This window comes from Aquila chrysaetos, chromosome 9 (genome assembly GCF_900496995.4).
Source record: "Aquila chrysaetos chrysaetos chromosome 9, bAquChr1.4, whole genome shotgun sequence".
In the NCBI taxonomy this organism is placed as follows: Eukaryota; Metazoa; Chordata; class Aves; order Accipitriformes; family Accipitridae; genus Aquila; species Aquila chrysaetos.
In genome coordinates, this window is record NC_044012.1 from 25426433 (window position 1) to 25444715 (window position 18283).

Sequence of the window (18283 nt, forward strand, 5' to 3'; positions counted from 1 at the left end):
CAGTACCACTTCCACACCAACCTCACTGGGTTCGATGCTCCCATGCTGACACCCAAGGTTGTGAATATTCACCTGTGACCAGAGGTGGGAATGGTTATTGCAGACGACCAGGGCTGGCTGCACGGAGCGTCTTGGACCTGTGGGCTTCTCACTGGAAGATGTGTGATGATTTCAGAGCTCTTTCAAGAGTCTTGCAAGACGCCTTATCAGTCAGGCAAGCATTAACCCCTCTTCATAGGCAGGGAGCAAAGGCAAGGAGTAACTCCCCCCCAAAGCCTGGTAGAAAATCACTGACTGGCTTCCTGTCCTTGCCATCTGGATACAGGGCAGGTGGCAGCAACAGATGACATCAGAGCCTAGCAGACTGGCAGATCCAATTACTCCCTGAGAAAAGTAAGGTGCTCCAAAGAGCAGATCTGACAAGAGCAGGAGGGCCAGCCACCTCTAATTAATGCAGCAGTTAGCAGCAAAACATGCCCCCAGCCTGCCATCTGAGAGAGACAGCGTCGGTGCCTGTCAGCAGCTCAGTCGCAAGGGAGACGGACCGCTCACCCTTTTGCTCTCCTTTGCCAGAGAAGACCACAGAGGGGAACGTGCCGGGCAGGTTTCTCTCAGCCCCTCGCAGTGGGACAGCCAGCGAGTGCCATGTGGATGGAAAGCTGGAGCTTGCCAGACTCGCTCAACCTTTTTGCTTCCAGTGTACGGAAGCACCTGCCCAAGTCTTATGCTCAGTTAACGGTGTCTGGATACTCCCTACTGCATCCCAGCTGTGGTCCACCACATCCTAGAGGGGAGAAGAGCATTTTGTTCGATGTGGAGGAGGGTCACCTTTTGGAAGACCAACCTGTAGAGCACTGCTAGTCAGCAGCTAGAAATACTCTTTGGTTCCCTCAGTGTCTTGGAAACAAGGATATGTTCAGTGGTGCTCCGAGTCTCAGCTGGATTCAGCCTCTTCAGGTTTACAAGTCTTCTGCTCAGCGCACAAAGGCAGAATCAGGCCACAGCAGGGCTGGGGACTTTGTGGTCAGGATTTGGGAAGGCCTTAAGCCAACAAGGAGACAGAGCAAAACACAGCCATCTAACCAAAAAGAAATCTGACTCGCACCAGCACCGTAAGCAGTCAGGCCTGAAGACTCCCAGAAGAAGCATGTTTTGCTTTCAAGAGGTGATTTCTGGGGAATGGAGCTGTACCTTCATTGACAAGGACCATCCCACCTAGCAATGCCAAGGCAGCTTTGAGTTCTGGGAGCTAATGTGGATCTATTGCTTTGGAGGAGAGAGCTCTGCCCTCAGAGCAGTGATTAAATCAAGAGAGAATATTGCATGAGTCACCTTCAGTCCAGCACAGCGCCAGGATTTACAGAGCATCCCTAATGGCATGCCACTCAGCCACGTTCATGACAGACCCTGCCGACTTCAAGAGTCCACTTCAACCCTTTCAAATTCTGTGCAACACCTGGCATTAACTGAAATGCATCCAAACAAGGACCCCTGGGTACCGTCACCACACACAGCCCTTCCAACAGTGCTTTCGTTCGTCCTTGTAGCTGCTACAAATAGGTCTGGTTTCTATAACGAAACATCATTTTCAACTCCCTCCCCGAGTGCCCCCAGTTTGTAGCAACAGCGCCAAATCCACATCCAAGATGTTTAGAATACAAAATATCAATCTTCTTGCAGGTAACTACAATTTTAGAAATCACAGTTTACAGCATCATTAAAAAGAGTTATTTAAAAATTAAATCTGGTCTGTGAAATTAAAAAGCTGCTAAAAAGCTATTTTCTCTAGGAATTGAACATGTTCCTCCTCTAGAGTCTAGGTGATTATTTCTGTAGGCATCTACGTCTGGCTTCCAGCATGCAAATCTGTTCTGGGCCTCCAAAGACAAGGCAGAAACTGGGAAAGGCATTACAGTTTCTTAAAGAATCAGTACTCACCTCCCACAGCAAAAACCAATTAATTCTAGGGCTGTGAAAGAACCCAGCCGAGCTCCCTTCCCTGGTGGCAGTATCTGCATTCCCCTGAGCAGCAGCTGCTGCAGCCCCTGTGCCACATGGAGGCAACAAAACCAGGAACAGTCTAAGCAAAGTCATTGCCCTGCTACAATAAACACTGCTCAGTGCTGAGGGTTCAAGCCAGGCGCCTTCTGATGCCTGCATGAGACCCAGAACTCCCACAGCTCTGAATCCCCAGCTGCCTGGAAAGCAAAATCTCTCACGGACAAACTTTCCACACTCACCGATGGGCGCAGGTGTGCCTTACCTTCTGTGCCTGAGCAGGTTCTGTTAAAACCAGAGTGAAAAGACCCAGGCAGATCTCTTCATGCTGGGGGGTTCCTTTACATATCTGAGAGAGAAAAATGCAAGTGCCATCGGTGAGCAGGTGAGATGGGATGTTAGAGGAAAGTCAGTAAAGCAACAGAAGAAGGAAACCCCTCTCAAGCCCACCAAATGGGTGGTCAAGGGAGCACCCAGCAGCCCGCAAGGAATTCAAAGCAGAATCATCAGGGAATACAGAAACATACAGGGTCTCCCCAACATTTGTATGCCATTGCAAAGTTAATGCTGGTGCAAACCTCTCAGTACCGAGCACTTTTCAGTGATTTTAGTTGCACCACTTCAGGATCTCTCATTACTGAGGGGCAACAAACCCCCAGACAAGAACAGCAGCAGATCCCTGAGCCCTGCCCTGGGGCTGGGGACCTGCCCAGGCTCTTCTTACAGACTTTTCTACAGCCTGTTCATCCAAGTGGGAAAGCATTTCATGAGCTTCAGAGCCCTGAAATCCAGCCTGGGTTGCCAATCATTTCCCATTAAGGGAAGGCAACTCTGTACCACTGACTCCAAGAGCCCAAGGTGTTCTAGGGAGGAAAAAATACAACCAACATGTCCGAGAGTCCATTAACATGTCACACGACAGTTTCCCTTATACGGTAACATCTGCAGCTTGCCGGCAAGTATTTTAAGACTATGCAGAGTTAGAAATAAATGCTCCATCCCTCAACAGAAAGGCTGAACCTGCCCTTTCCAGCAGTCTGGAGTCTGGCTGTTTGTGGGCCAGGAAAAAGCTGATCTGAGCAGCGCAGGAATACAAAAATACACGAGAAACGCAAACACCAGCAGCACACGCATAGTGACACACTCCTGCGTGCACGCACACCTACAAAGTGCTTATATGCTGGGAGAGAGACACACTCAGCCAGATTTCAGCAAGAAATTGCACTGCAGGTCAGCTTCCAAATGTTGTTTTGTCTTTTAACTGTAATAGCTCTGGGAATCCTCGACAGGCTGAGAGCTGCAAGAGCACAGCAGGCTCCATTCCCCAGCCTCTTCATATCTGCCTGTTCTTTGTGCCTTACAATAGCTTGCATGCCTGCTCCCTCAGACAGAGATCCATGCAGGTACAATACACCACGAATAATTTCATCCAGGCAGGACTTCTCTTTGCTGAAGGAAACGACACTTACGTGAGCATTGAGGGCATCGTTAGCTTCCCTTTCCGACAGCCCGTTGGTTAGCGAAGTCACGATGCCCACACACCTTTCTAGTCTCTGAAACAAAGAAAAGCCAAATGTCACAAACTTGGAAGAACAAGTACACTTGAGCACACCCGTGCCAAGACAAGATACAGCAGAGGCTGCTTCAACTGCCACTCAAACACCTGAATGGACAGAAAAACAGCCAGCGATGCAACAGCCATTCTTGGCTCATGTCAAGGCTCTGAACCTCCTGCCAGCTGGAGAAGTTACCACTTCATCAACGTTCATTTATTCACAGGTTTGGGTTTTAAATACTCTGCTGACACTGCTCAAAGTGCCAAAAAGTAAATGCATTATTATTCATTGATACTAATGCTGATGTCACTGATACGGAGCCACGATGCAGTTGTGCAAAGGCTGAATTTGAGGCAGGGTTGTCAATCCTCACTCTGAGAGCAGAGCTGCACCCTGAGATGATGAGCTGTCCCCTTCCCCCAGCACAGGGAAGCCACAGCCTGTCATCCAGCAGCTCTGCAGTACAAGACCCACCACTCCTGTCCGTGTGGGAAACCTGGGCTGCGGAGCAGCAGCCTGGAAACCTTTTGTTCTTGCCACTTAACATCTGAGCAACTTCTGGCTGAGAATAAACAGCAGAAGCCGATGTTTGCATGCAAGCACCCCAAGGGACGAAGTGATGCGAAGAGCCACGAAGTCAGGACTGGTAAGTTACAAGAGTGCAGGCATGAAAATACTGGAGAAGTGAATGGCAAAGGTTTCCCCTCAACTTGAGAGAAATCAGAGAGTTGCCCCCTCTTCACATAGGGCATGATCAGCCCCACGCAGAAATGGTTTCTCCAGTCTGGTGGGCTGGGCAGTGGTTAGCCGATATCTGCCTCTGGTGCTGGAAAAGCATGAGCAGAGCAGCTGACTCTGGGCACAGGCATGCCACATCCTCTCCCCACCTCATGGTGCCATCTCAGGGACAGTGACAGAAGAGCTGCACAGACTCACAGGCTCACCACGTGCTCTCACAGCAGCGATGACACCCAAGAGCCCGCAAACAGGTGGAGAGCAGGGTTCCCGGCTGTCATCACAACCGTGGCTCAACCGCAGGGCTCCTTTAACACCAGGGTCTTGCTCTCATGCTACGACTTGCGTGGCAAGACGTTGTTCTAAATTAAACTCCTCCATAAACAGCTCTGTTGCCACGTGAGGGAGACGTGCCCTGCCTTATTCAACGGTGCCACCACTTCTACGCCAGAGCTGCGGACATGGCTGGAGCATTTCGGCCACAGCAGCAACTCAGGAGTCCCTGGCTGCCACCAAAATGAGGTTTCACTTTCCTGGAGTTTCCTTGGAGCCTATGGTTAATGGAGCGGTGACCTGTTTGCACCAGGGAAAAGTGGCAAATGCAGCCTAAGACAGGCAATAACGAAGTTACAAGAAGGTTATTTCTACACAGTCACTTCTTGATTAAAATGCAAACACATCGCACCGATTATGGAACTGATTAGCAACTCCTTTGCATATCAAAGGGGCTGCAGTGAAGAAGCTATTGAGAAAGAGGTCAACAGTTCTCCACTCCAAGGCAATATGAAAGAAGATGTACTGGTCAGTAATACAGAGACAATGCCTTTGTGAAACCGGCTTTGTTCCAGGCTGAGTGATGGCATTATGAAAGAGCAATGGGGCAAAACCCATGAAAATCTCAAATCTAAAGCAGATGAATTATTTGAAAGGAAGGACAAGATCCAGCAGCTGAAAAACAGAGTTAGAAAAATCCCAGTGAGAAATAAGACAACTTGTTGGCAGATAATGCAGCCAATGAACCACCAGAAGAGCTTTGCAAGGAAGTTCACCGTCAAATAATGTCTTTGATCTGAGACCTGCTGACGGGCTTGCAGGATCAGGGTTTGGTATTCCCTTCTTGGGATAAACAGGAGACACACCGCCTCGCTACTGCCAGGTATGGAGGCTATCTGAAAACAGTACTTCTACCTTTGAGCAAGTTTCATAGTTCACATTCCTGTAACAAGCTCTGCTGCCTCTACCAAAATCCACAGCAGAACAAGACGATGATTTCTTTTTGTTAACACCTGGTATGACATATATTCTTACAAGCTCCAGTCCTTCCAATCATCTTTCTCCCCCAAACAGATGTGTTCAACTTACTACCACCAGCAGCTCCGACAACAGCTAAAGGGAAAGACTGGAGGTTTTTTCATAAATGTGGCAGCCTGTTTACTGTGAAAACTCAATGCACAACGATCACACATGGTTTTTCCTGTGTACGCTCTGTTTCCTGTTTGTTGGAGTCCTTAATGCAAGAAACACGAAACTTGTGGGACAGTAAATCCATCAGCGCTCAGGAGTGTAATTAATGCCCAAACCAGTTTCTCCCAACTGACTGGCCTTTTAGTTGAAGGTACTGCTTTCCAGTGGTTTAAGAGGCAAGGGGAGGAAGGCTTGCTAGTTAAGCAAGGCTTGTCTCTGGAAAGTCTTCTCCTTTTGATACCTGTGTTTGCCTGGATACGCCACCATCACCAAACCTGAGTTACGCCACGCTTGCCGACTCGTGGCAGCTCCTTCCCGGACCTGATGCTCTTGGGGAAAGATCTGGGTGAGAGCAACCTGGACCCCGGGAGACCCGCTTCGGTATCCTGGAGCCAATTTTCAAGCCCAACCAAAGCTCCCGGCCATGTCGGGTTCACAGAGTTGCATGGGTCCGAAGCTGGGAACGTTCTGTCCGGACCTGGACAGGACCCAAAACATACATAGGGACTGACGGGTGCTTTGAAGGAATATAAATACACTCCAAATGGCAAAGGACAGTTTCCAGACCTTGAGACCTAGTTATTCCCGTTACCACCCTGTTTTTCTCCTGCAATTGAAATCCGACGCAGTTTTTTTTTTTTGCCTGCACCATTTCATGAGCCCCAAATACATTTGTTTCCATCACACAATAAATAACCAATCTCTCCCACAAGTCTAGCAGTTCACAAAAGCATTGCCGCCCCTGTGGCACCAGGGAAGCTGGCCCTACACCAGCTTTAGGAATATACCTGAACACTCACTGAGTTGACCCTGTGAGCCAGGTGTAAATCAGTGTTACAGAAGGGCCTGAGCAATGTGTCCGCCTCGCTCGAGTCCCTGTGCTACCGGCTCTTCCATGGCTCCTCCATGGCTCCTCCACACCAGGAACAGATCCCAGTTGTCCTAGGGAGACCCCAAACCTTCCCCACCTGTAAAAGAACCATCTCTCTTCTCCCAGTGCAGGAAGAAAAGCTCAATGGGAAGTAGGACAGCACTGTGTAATTTGGGGCCTGGTGAGCACAGGTCAGAAAGTTTCCCAGATACTGGAAAGATGAGTTCTGTCGGTGCTCAGGCGCGAGGCAATGTTCGTAATCCTGCTCCACAACCTGCTGCCGCCCTGCCCAAGCACAGCCGGGGCAAGGCGGGCAGGGACACCCTAGCTGGGAGGTGGTTTCTCTTTAGAGCGAGCTCCCTCCCCGCACAGGGACAAGTGAGGGGAGCAGCATGTGCCACCCTGTCTGCACCCTGCACGGGGCTGAGTGCCTAACCCACCCCCTGGAGCCCCCCTGCCCCGAGCCCCAGGCACCTACCTCCTCCAACTCATCCTTGGCATCCAGAAGAGTGGAGACCAGCAACTTCCCTCCTCCTCCTGCTGTTCCCCCCTTCCCCTTCTGCATCTCCATGGGGGGGGGGGGGGGAGGAAAGGGGGGAGGGCAGCCCCCAACTAAGCGGCTTGGCCTGAGAGGAGCCCCCCCTTTTTACTTGGCAATCCCCCCCCCCACCCAGCTCTTCCTCGTGGGAGGACAGGGAGGGCGGTGTTTGTGGGAAGTACCCCCCCTCTGGAGCACCCCCTGCTCCTGCAATGGGAGGCAATGGGGTGGAGGGGACAGGGGCACCCCGGTCTGCTCCTCAGGGGCTTCACCCTAGACAGGGGCGGGGTAGAGGGGGGCGGAGGGGCTGCTCTTTGACTAGGGCAGGCCTGGGGCCTGCGGCCGTGCTGGGGGGGGGGGCGGGGGCTGCGCTATGGGGAGACCCCACGGGAGAGTGCTGGGAGGCGGAAGGGGGCTGTGGAAAGACCCTGGGGGGGGCTGTGGGGAGGGAGGCCCCCGGGTGAGGCCTGTGGTGAGGGGATCCCGGGGGGGCCCCGGCGCGTGGGGGTGGGGGGGTGGGGGTGACAGGTCCCCCGGCGCTGTGCTGGGCAGGGCGCTGCGGCTGCCGCCGGTGCGGGGGGGGGGGGGGGGGGGGGGGGGGGGGGGGCGGGAAGTGGGGCTCCGCCGGGCGGCGGGGCGGGGGTCTCGGTGCCCGGGGGGAGGGGAGCGGCGGCTCCGCACCCCCCGCCCAGCGCCGCCGACCGGAAGTCACTGGAGAGGGACGGGAGGGCCCGGGGGGAAGAGGAAGCGCACGGCGGCCGGAAGCGCCCGCCCGCCCCTCCTGCCCTTTGGCCAATAGCAGCAGGAAAACGGCTCGGAGTGACAGCGCGGGTAGCCGGCCTGGGAGGGGCGGGGCCGCGACGAGCTACTCTACCAATGGGACGGCGGGGAGCGGGGCCTGCTCTGGCTGGACGCTCCGCCCCCCCGTTCCCGGAGGCGCTGCTTGCGGTCGCGATCGCCCCGGAGCCCCCGGGACCTCCCGGACCCTCCAGGGACCCCCCGGGTCGGGCACGGCCGAGACCCTCCCGGAGCTCCTGGGAGCCCCCCGGATCGGGCACGGCCGGGCACTCGGGGGTCTCCCGGACCCCACTCGGGAACCTCGGGACCCCCCTGCGGCGTGCATCACCGGGACACCCCCCCTCCCCTTGTGCAGCCCCCCCCAGACCCACACTGCCTTGCACAGCCGCCCCATCCCGGCTCCTCTGGCCCCCACCCCCTAAAAAGACCCCCCCGCGGGTGCCCCTCTCTTGCAAAGCTTCCCCAGAGCCCACCCCCTCCCTCCAGGGGGCTTGGGCCGCTGTCTCGGGGACACCCGCAGGGCCACCCAATGCCCCAGTGGGACTAGGGTGCATGTGGGGTGCTGGGGGGGGGGAGCATAGTGGGACCCCACTAAGACCCACGGCAAGTGCATACACACCAGCTTTATTACAAAAGTTAGAGCTCTAGTGACCCCCACCTGGGGTCCGGGGGTGTCCCCGTCCCCCTGTATCCCCCCCCCCCCCAGCTGCCCCACGGGCCTTGGCCCCGATCCTCCGCTGGTGCCCACGCCAGGGTCAGGCCACGGGTCTGCTCAGGGATGGGGTCCCCCTACCCCACCCCAGGAGCAGTCAGGGGTCAGTTTGGAGAGCGCGGTGCAGTTGGGGGGGGTGCATCCAGCCCCGGGCTGCTGGCAGTGCCCCCCGCTTGGCCCCGGCCCGGGGGGGGGCCTTTGCAGTGGTGCTGGGAACAGCCCCGCGGGCCCTGGGTGCTGCTGGGTGGGGTCAGCCCCGGGTGCTGCTTCCGTGCTCCCCCAGCAGCCAGTATGTCCTCACCTTCCCCTTGCCCTGTGGAGAGAGGGGGGGTCGGGGGGGGCTGGGGTGAAGGGGGTGTGTGTGGGGGTGCCTATTGCCCCAAGCGTCTGGGTGCAGGGGGGGCCCATTTCCCCAGGGGTTAGGGTGCAGGGGGTGCTCATTGCTCCAGGGGTCAGGGTGCAGGGGGCTACCCACTGCCCCACTGGGGGCTGTGGGATGAAGATGCAGAGGGGGGACTCAGCTGTGGGGACCCCACTGGGGCAGCCATTGGGGGGGCTGGGGCTGTTGGGGGGCTGGGGTTCACCTTCATCTCTACATCACCCCGCAGCTCCAGCTCAAAGCAGCCAAACTCCTCCAGCACGGCCTTGGTCACCGCCGAGATGTGGATCTTCAGGGCTGGTGCGAGGTGGTCCCATCAGCACCCATGGGTGCCTGGCCCAGCCCCAGCCCTGACAGCACCCACGGGTGCCCAGCCTGGCCCCTCACCTTCCCCATTGGACTCCATGCGGGAGGCCGTGTTCACCGTGTCCCCGAAGAGGCAGTACCGGGGCATTTTGAGACCCACGACGCCGGCACAGACAGGTCCTGTGGGACACTCAGTGAGCCCTCCCCGCCGACGGCCTCGACTCCTGACCCGGCCCCCCTCACTGGGTTCTCCCACCCATGGTGGCCCCACGGTCCCCCTGGGTGCTGGTGTCCTCTCCTCTGTCCCTGGGGTCCACGGGAGGGCTGGGTGCCCGCTCACTCCATTGGGTGCCCTGTACCCCCATCCCCGCTGGTGCATGTGGGTGCCATGTCTCCCCACCCCATGGATCTGTGTGGGTGCCATGTCCCTGTCCCCATCCCCACTGACCCGTGTGGATGCCATATCCCCATCCTTGTCCCTACTGACCCGTATGAATGCCATGCCCCTGTCCCCGTCCCCGCTGACCCATGTGGGTGCCATGTCTCTGTCCCCATCCCTGTCCCCACTGACCCGTGTGGGTACCGTATCCCTGGCCCCATCCCCACTGACCCTTATGGATGACATGCCCCTGGCCCCATCCCCACTGACCCGTGTGGGTGCCATGTCCCCATCCCTGTCTCCACTGACCCGTATGGATGCCATGTCCCTGTCCCCATCCCTGCTGACCCATATGGCTGCCCTATCCCCATCCCCACTGACCTGTGTGGATGCCGATGCGCAGCTTGAGCTGCTGCTGTGGCCGATGGCGGATGCGGAAGGAGCGGACGGCGTCCAGCAGGGCCAGGGCCATGCGGACAATCTCGCGGGCGTGCAGCTTCCCGTTGCGCACCGGCAGCCCCGACACCACCATGTAGGCATCCCCGATGGTCTCCACCTGGGCAGGGTGGGGGGACACACTGCCAGGGACATGCCATGGACGCCAGCTTTGGGGTGTCCAGCAGGACCCACGGAGCATTCATGTGCACGCACGTGTGTGCGTGTCCTCACCTTGTAGACGTCAAAGTTGTCAATGATGGCATCGAAGCAAGTGTAGAGATCGTTCAGCAGCGTCACCACCTGCATGGGGGTGCTCTCCGCCGAGAGGGCGGTGAAGCCCACGATGTCGCTGAAGTAGATGGTGACGCTGTCGAAAGCCTCGGCCCGCACCGTCTCCCCGCGCTTCAGCTGCTCCGCTACGGAGCTGGGGGTGCAGGGGGTGGGTGAGGAGGGGACACAGCCCTGCAACCCCTCCTGGGGGTGCAGCATCCCCAGCCTCCAGCCATGCTGGGGGGTCCTTGGGGTCTCCAGCCCTCTGAGGACCCCCAGCCCTGAGCCATGAATGGGGGGCCGGGGTTGTCCATGGTCCCTCTGAGGACTCCCACCCCCAAGCCATGCTGTGGGTCTGGGTTCAATCCCTGGCCCCTTTAGGTACCCCAAGCCCCAAAGAGCCATGGCAGGGGATCCTTGGGGTCCCTGGCCCCTTCAGGCACCCTGAGCCATGCAGCAGTCTGGGGTGTTCCCTGTTCCTCCAAACACCCCCAGCTCCAAGCATCGTGGGGGTCCTTGGGGTCCGTAGCCCCCCCAAGCATCCCCAGCTCCAAGCAACATGGGGTCCTTGGAGTCCCCAGGGGGTTCCCAGGCCCTCCAAACATGCCCAGCCCCAAGTCATCTGGGGGTCCTTGGTGTCCCCAGCCCCTCCAAGCACCCCCAGCCATGCAGAGCATCCATGGGGGACCCCAGCCCAGGGCAGGCAGGGGATGCTGGTGTGGTGCCCCAGGGTGCCCAGCAGTGGAGGGGTACACAGAGGGCTGAGGCCTCCCTGGTGCTCACTGGGGCAGGATCTGGTAAAGGAGAGCCTCAGCCTTGCGCTTCTCCTCCAGGTAGGCTTGGGTTCGCTCCTCCACCAGCTCCTCCAGGTTGTTGGCGTACTGCTCCATGCGCGACAGCAGGTTGTCCAGGATGCTGGTGCTGCCCTCCCTGTGGGCAGGGGGTGAGCATCCACCCAGAGACCCTTTTCGGGGTCACTCATCACCCACAGGGCTGGGGAAGGCAGAGGTACCTGTTGAACTTGCGAAGCTGGACCTTGATCTGGTTGAAGTCAGGGCGCTCCAGGACATCCTCAGCCCAGCAGTGCTGCATCAGCTGGCCCAGCTCCTCCATGTGGCACCCCACGTTGGCTGAGGGGCGGAAGCTGGGGCGTTCCCCACTCTTCACTCGCTCAATGATCTCTGCGGGGCCAAGCACCCGTCAGCGGGTCCAAACATCCATCAGCAGGTGCAAGCACCCATCACAGCAGGTTCAAGCACCCATCAGCAAGGCCAACAGCCCATCATCTGGTCCAAGCACTCATCAGCTGGTCCAATAATGCATCCGCAGGGCTAAGCACCCATCACAGCTTGTCCAAGCACCCATCAAGTGAGGCCAACCACTCCTCAGCAGGTCCAGTAACCCACCAGCAGGTCCAAGCACCCATCAGTGGGTCCAACCACGCATCAGTGAGGGCAACGACCCATCAGCTGGTCTGAGAACCCATCACAGAATGTCCAAGCACCCATCAGCAGGTCCAGACACCCATCAGCTGGTCTAACAATGCCTCAGCAGGTCCAAGCACTCATCACAGCAGGTCCAAGCACCCATCAACTGGTTCAAGCACCCACCAGTAGGTCCAATAACCTGCCAGCGCATCCAAGCACCCATCAGTGAGGCAAACAACCCATCAGCTGGTCTGAGAACCCATCACAGCTTGTCCAAGCACCCATCAGCAGGTCCAGGCACTCATCAACTGGTCTAACAATGCCTCAGCAGGTCCAAGCACTCATCACAGCAGGTCCAAGCACCCATCAACTGGTTCAAGCACCCACCAGTAGGTCCAATAACCTGCCAGCGCATCCAACCACCCATCAGCAAGGCAAACAGCCCATCAGCTGGTCCAATAACCCATCAGCGGGGCTAAGCACCCATCACAGCAGGTCTAAGCACCCAAAGCACCCATCAGCTGGTCCAACCCTCTATTAGTGGGGCCAAGCACCCATCAGCTGCCCCAACCACCCATCAGCTGCCCCAGCCACCCATCAACAGGTCCCTGGCACCATAACCCCAGCCCTTCCACTCACCTTTGGGGCTCAGGTCCAGCCCCTCCACATAGAAGACGCCGTTGCGCAGGGCGACCTCCTGCACGATGATGCCGAAACTGTAAACATCACCCTTCTGTGTGCCGCGGGCCGGCGGCGACTCCATCCGCAGCAGCTCGGGCGCCGTCCACAGCTTCTCTGTGGCACCGGGGAGGGGGGTCAGGCCGGGCAGGGACCCTGGGTGGGGGGCCCTCCCAGGGTTGGGGGTTGAGGATGGGCAGAGTGCTCACTGGCAAAGAGCGCATGGGAGTCCTCGCTGTCGGGGGCTACGCGGAAGCTGGCCAGCCCGTAGTCTGTGATCTTCAGCACGAAGCGGCTGTCCACCACGCAGTTGGATGACTTGAGGTTCCCATGGGAGACGATCACCCCATTGTGCAGGAACTGCATCCCCTGGCAGGGTGGAGAGTGGTCGGACCTCGTTGTCCACCCCCCTCCATGGGAACAGGGGACCCCCATGGGAACTGGGTGCCCGCTGGGAACCGGCTCGTTACCTTGACGATGTCATGGGTGAGGGAATAGCGGAACATCCAGTCCAGTGTGATGCTCTCGTTCTCCAAGATGTCCTGGGGACATGAAGGTCACATTGCTGTCCCCCCACCATGGATGGTCCAGGGATGGGGGACAGCATCCATCTGCCCACTGCGGTCAGCTCCCTCCCACCCCAGGCACCAGCAGAGCAGCTCTGGGCAGACCCGACACTGGGTGATGGGCACTGGAGGGAGAAACTCCAGCCCCAGATGGCTGCCGGCTATCTGGGTCCCTGCCGGTACCTGGAGGCTCCCACGTGGGCAGTACTCAGTCAGGATGCAGATATTTGGGGGGTCGGTGCAAGCGCCGATGAAGCGGGTCAGATGCTCATTTTGGACATCTCGCATCTAAGGAGGGAGCAGGGTGTGGGACCAGGCTCATGTCATTTTCCACCCCACCGAGGAGACATCAGGCTGGGCACCCCCATCCCACTGCGCAGCACCGAGCCAGGGTCCACCTACGTGCTTCAGCTCGAACAAGACCTTGCGCGTCAGCTCAATGCGCTTGCGGTTGAGGTGCTTCACGGCCACAAGGTTGCCCTGGGGAGACACAGGGTGATGGGTGCCATGTGGGGCACTGGGTGCCTGGCAGGGTGGTGGGTGCCCATCCCAGCACCCCCATACCTTGTAATATGCCGTCTTGGCATAGATCTGGAACTGTCCCTCTGTGGTCATCAGCGAGCCGTAGTTGGAGCCCCTCTGGAGGAAGGGACACGGGGTGAGCCCGGTCCCCGGTCCCCATCCCTGGAGCAGGGCTGGGGACAGGATGGGTGCTCACCAGGGAGAGGGTGAGCTTGCTGCCGGTGCTCCGGAGGTGTTTCTCCAAGCTGCTCATCTGCACATCCTCCCAGCGGATACGCCACAGCTGGGCCGCCAGCTCCTTCTCCAGCTGCAGCTTCCTGCACCAGGAAGGTGGGGTGAGACCCCCTGTATGTGTCCCCCCCACCTCCGGGGACACTGGCGCAGCCTCGGGGTCACCCTCCCTGACCCCGGCACCCCCACCTGTAGATGAAGAAGGAGGCGATGGTGATGGCCAGGAGGATCAGGCTGACCACGAGGGACAAGACCTCCAGCGTGGACAGGTTGGCTGCACAGCGAGAGGAGGCTGGTGAGGGGCTGGTAGGTGCCTGGGGCAGGGGTCTCGTGTCATGTTGTCCCCCCTTGACACTGCTCACCTTTGTGGCACAGAGGGTCACTGTTATCGAAGCCACAGGGGGGGATGTCAGAGGGGACCACGTTTCCCGGCCAGTGGATCTCACGCCCCGGCACCATCTGAATCTTCTTGGTGGTGCCGTTGTAGTTGGCCACGATCTTGGGGTGGGGGAAGAAATGGGTGGGAGGAGGCCCCTGGCCACCCCACGGGACCAGCTGCCCCCACGCTGGGGCTCACCTGGAAGTCACCCCGCACAGGGTCCATGTCCCACAGGGAGTAGTCACTCTCCCGGTCCCCATTCTCGTCGATCTTCAGGAAGCCGGTGACACCTGGGGACGGAGGGTGAGGGGCTGGGGAGACACCCCAGCCCATGGGTGGGGACTTAGATCCCAAAATATCATCCTGGGAGTGGGGCAGGTGGGTGCCTGGCAGGCAGCACCCAGCTGGGATGGGGATGGGATGGGGACAGGGCTTACCGTAGAAGGTGCGGTTCCACATCTGGCGGGTGATGGCAGAGGCATTGGTGATGGAGCCGCCCTGTTCCAGTGTCTCGTTGAGGGCCTGGGCGTAGAGCAGCACCCCGTCATGGAAGGCAGCCGCGATGAAGTTCATCTGGGGGCACGGAGATGGCTCGGGGATGGGGCGTAGCCAGGCGTCCCTGTCCCCTTGTCCCCAACAGCCCCAGGTCATCCTGCAACTCCTCGTCCCCAGCAGCCTCAGCTCCATCCTGTGCCCCTGGCTCCAGCCCAAGTCCCCTCGTCCCTTTGTCCTCAGCTCCATCCCATGGCCCCTTGTCTTCAGCTCCATCCCATGTCCCTTTTTCCCCAGCTCCAGCCCATGTCCCTCAGCAGCCCCAGCTCCCTCCTGTGCCCCCCTAGCCCTGTGCCCCCCAGCTTTCCCGGCTCCATCCCCCCATGTCCCACCAAGCCGTCCTTCATGGAGAAGTTGAAGTGGGCGAGTGCCTCCTCCTTCAGCCGTGCCAGGAAGGGTGGATACTCAGGGTTTTCGGGCTCCTTGTAGGTGATGATGGTGACAGCCTGGGATGGGGGAGAGTGGCTGGCAGCAGGGCTGAGCTGGACCCCACCGGGGACCGGGACCCTGCCCAGTCCCCTCAGGGACGGGGTCCCAAGCTGCGGGCAGGGGCTGCCTGCCTTTCTGCAATGACTATTAATAGCCTCTGCTCCAGGCAGCGCCGGAGCTGGGACCCAGGGCCATTAATCTCGTTTCCTTCCTCCTTGGTGGCTGCCAGCAGTGGGGAACGAGCAGGGGAGAGATCCGGGCTGCTCCACCAGCTCTGGTGCCCACCGCAGTCCCGCTCCCTGTGCCGAGGTGCACATATGCGGGTGGGTGCCCGTGCACATGCACACGCATGTGCGGTGGGTGCTCATGCAGAGCACCGGGCTCACCTCGAAGGCTTGCCGGGCGCTGGCGTCGTGGTGGTCCCCCCGCTTCCAGGGCCGCTGGGGCTCGGGGAAGCGGCTGCCCTGCAGGCTGGCCCCGAAGATGTCAATGTAGAAGAAGGCATAGTCGCCATGGGTCAGCCCTTCACGTCCTGCCTGCAGCATCAGCTCCCGTAGCGTCTCTGGGGCGCAGCAGACGTAGACAACTGCGTGGGGCGAGAAGGCTCATGGCACCCTGAAACCCTCCCCATCCCCGGGGGACCCTGAGACCCCAGCCCAGCATCCTGAGGGTCCCCAGTTAATGCACGATGCGGGAGGGGATGTGTGGTGGGTTGTGCTGCCGAGCGGGTGGAGGGTGGCTGAGCGGGATGCCGGGGAGCGGGGGGTCCCTAACCCCTCTGCCTTCCCCCCCCGCCAGTGCCCTGTCCGCCTCTACCCTCCGCTGCGGGTGCCAGGCTGAGGTTTCCTGTTTTCCTGACTCTGTTTCCTCCTCCCTGTGGCCCATATCGCTGGCTGAGATTGATTCTCAGCAGCGTGGTGACCCCGGTGGGTGCTGCCTGCCCCACCACCATGGTCCCCTTTGGCATGGGGTTGCGGTGCCAGCAGGATGGGTGGTGCCTGGCATGGGGCACAGCTGTGCCACCCGTCAGGACCGTGGGGCCCCAAAAGAGCACCCGCCAAGGCTAAGCAGCAAGATGGCGAGGCCGGGGATGGCTGGACGCCACCCACCCAAGTGCCAGCCCCGCTGGCACCCGCTCCCCTGGTGCCACCCGGGATGGCTCCGACTGGAGCAGCTGGCAGGGACGGGGATGGGGACGAAGCCAGCCTGGGCCACTGGGACAGAGGGGAGCGGGGCAGCCAGCCACACTTAGCAGCTCCCGGTGGGGCACAATGTGGGCTGGGGGGCTGGGGGCGTCAGGACGCGGGGCTGGGGCAGCACAAGTGTCTGTGGTCATACAGCACACCCGTGTACAGCTGTGCGGAGCTGTGCTTACCCTTGTAGAGCTGTGCATACCCGTGTAAAGCTGTGCACACTTGTGCAAACCTGGGCACACCTGGACACAGCTGTGCTCACCCGTGCACACCCGCGTGGAGCTGTGTAGAGCTGTGCACACCTGTGCTCACCCAGGCACAGCCATGCACACCCATATGGAGCTGTACGCACCCATGCAGAGCTGTGTAGAGCCGCGCACAGCTGTGCCCCTCCATGCACCGTACTGGCACCCCCTCAGCTTCCCTGTCCCCTCACACCGTGCTGGTGCATGGCAAGACACCCCCCCACAGGTGTGTCTCCCCCTCCCCAGTACTCACTGCGTCCCTTCTGCTTGATCTCCTGGATGATGAAGGAGAAGTTGCCGCCGTCGCGGAAGACGACATCCATGACGGTGAGGTTGCGCAGGGTGGGCAGCTGGACGTACAGCCCCTCAGCGGCGAAGAAGTATGGCCGGTCATCCATCTTCTCATCCCAGTAAACCAGTAAAGCCCGATGGGTCCAGTTGAAATGACGATGGAGCTGCACGCCCAGTTCACCCAGTTTGCGGTGACTGGGACCCGCACGGGTGGTCAACCCGAATTGCTCTTGCTTGTCGTCAAAGCCGTGAGCTTCGGCACCCGCTGTCACCAGTGGAAGCTGCCAGTGGCTGGTAAACCGGGCGACTGGTGCTGCTGTATAGACGCAACCGGGTCCCAAAAAAGCGGCAGGGTGATGAGCGAGCTGTAGGTCAACAGCGACCAACGGTGCAGCCATTTCAGAACAAACACCGTGTCGATCCTCACTGCTACCGAAAACCCACCGTAAGGTAAAACCGGGTAATAAATCGGGACGGGCGTTAACAGTGGCGGTGGCTAAACGCACTGCTGGTCCCACTCGTGGCCAAGCCCACGGGTAAGTGAGGTTGCGTTCGGGTAACACCACCGCTAAAGTCAGCGTGGTTGTCCCCGTCGTTGCCGCCACCGTCACCGTGCCGCAGAGCACGGCCAGCACCGCCAGCATCGCCCACGGAGAGTGGCTTTTCCACTCCCCCCCCAAACCGAGACGGGGCTGAGCCCTTCCCCCCCCCCCCCCGCCACACACACACACAAAAGGCCGTTATCATCCACACTGAACTTAACTCCTTCCTTCCCGCCCCCACGGCATCCACCGAGGACCGGAACGGAGGATGGGGCCGCCCGGTGGTGGGTGTGGATATTCTGCCGCTCCCTCCACGCGTGGGAAGTGGGGTGGTGGGATGGCAGAAGTGGTAGGTGGCTACGGTACCCACGACACACCGGGACACACCATTCGGCGTGTCCCGGCGTGTCGTGGGTACCCTAGCCACCCAGGTTCTGCCACCCCCCCGCGACACGGTCACCAGTGGGGGCGGGCGGGTCTGAGACCTGACAAACTCATCAGTGGGCAGTGAATACCCCGCAGCCCTGGATATCGGCCCATCCCCACGGAATGCCCCTGCCCCGCCCGAGCTTCGGGTGGCCCCGGGGGGGCTTCGTGGGGGGCTCGGGCACCCCCCAACTTCCCCCCGTGGTCGGTCCTGCCCCGCGTCCCGGTCACGGCAGCCCCGGGGGAACGGGGAGGTAACCCCAGACAGATACAGCTCCGGGGACACGCTCGGCTTTGGGGGACATGCACACCTCTCGGGAACACACGTGGAGCTTCCACCCCGGGACACACACATTGC

General features: G+C 59.4%; 2 protein-coding genes across 2 annotated transcripts in view; both read right to left on the bottom strand.

Moving 5' to 3' along the window:
- Positions 1–7892, bottom strand: part of INTS3 (integrator complex subunit 3) — a 43650-nt gene extending 35758 nt beyond the window's left edge. The window contains exons 1-3 of the mRNA XM_030023764.2: positions 7103–7892; positions 3468–3551; positions 2264–2347 (exon numbers count right to left, since the gene is read on the bottom strand). Coding sequence (XP_029879624.1) covers positions 2264–2347; positions 3468–3551; positions 7103–7195 — 261 coding nt within the window. The 5' untranslated portion in view covers positions 7196–7892. The remainder of the gene's footprint in view (positions 1–2263; positions 2348–3467; positions 3552–7102) is intronic.
- A 671-nt stretch (positions 7893–8563) lies between these two features.
- Positions 8564–17639, bottom strand: NPR1 (natriuretic peptide receptor 1). The gene is made up of 21 exons (XM_030023763.2): positions 16920–17639; positions 15615–15814; positions 15132–15245; positions 14685–14820; positions 14446–14537; positions 14231–14366; positions 14058–14142; positions 13834–13954; positions 13680–13754; positions 13518–13595; positions 13299–13403; positions 13020–13091; positions 12759–12918; positions 12511–12666; positions 11457–11625; positions 11228–11374; positions 10406–10598; positions 10118–10292; positions 9439–9537; positions 9257–9348; positions 8564–8985 (listed from the first exon to the last, which is right to left on the bottom strand). The coding sequence occupies exons 1-21, from the start codon at positions 17599–17601 to the stop codon at positions 8923–8925; spliced, it is 3150 nt and encodes a 1049-aa protein (XP_029879623.1). The 5' UTR covers positions 17602–17639; the 3' UTR covers positions 8564–8922.
- Positions 17640–18283: the final 644 nt, after the last annotated feature.

Coding starts and splice junctions, on each gene's coding strand:
- NPR1 (XM_030023763.2), bottom strand. CDS start 17,601: ATGCTGGCGGTGCTGGCCGTGCTCTGCGGCACGGTGACGGTGGCGGCA. Junction 12,919..13,019: donor TCACCCATGACATCGTCAAG/GTAACGAGCCGG, acceptor CCACCCTGCCAG/GGGATGCAGTTCCTGCACAA. Junction 9,349..9,438: donor CATGGAGTCCAATGGGGAAG/GTGAGGGGCCAG, acceptor ACCTCGCACCAG/CCCTGAAGATCCACATCTCG.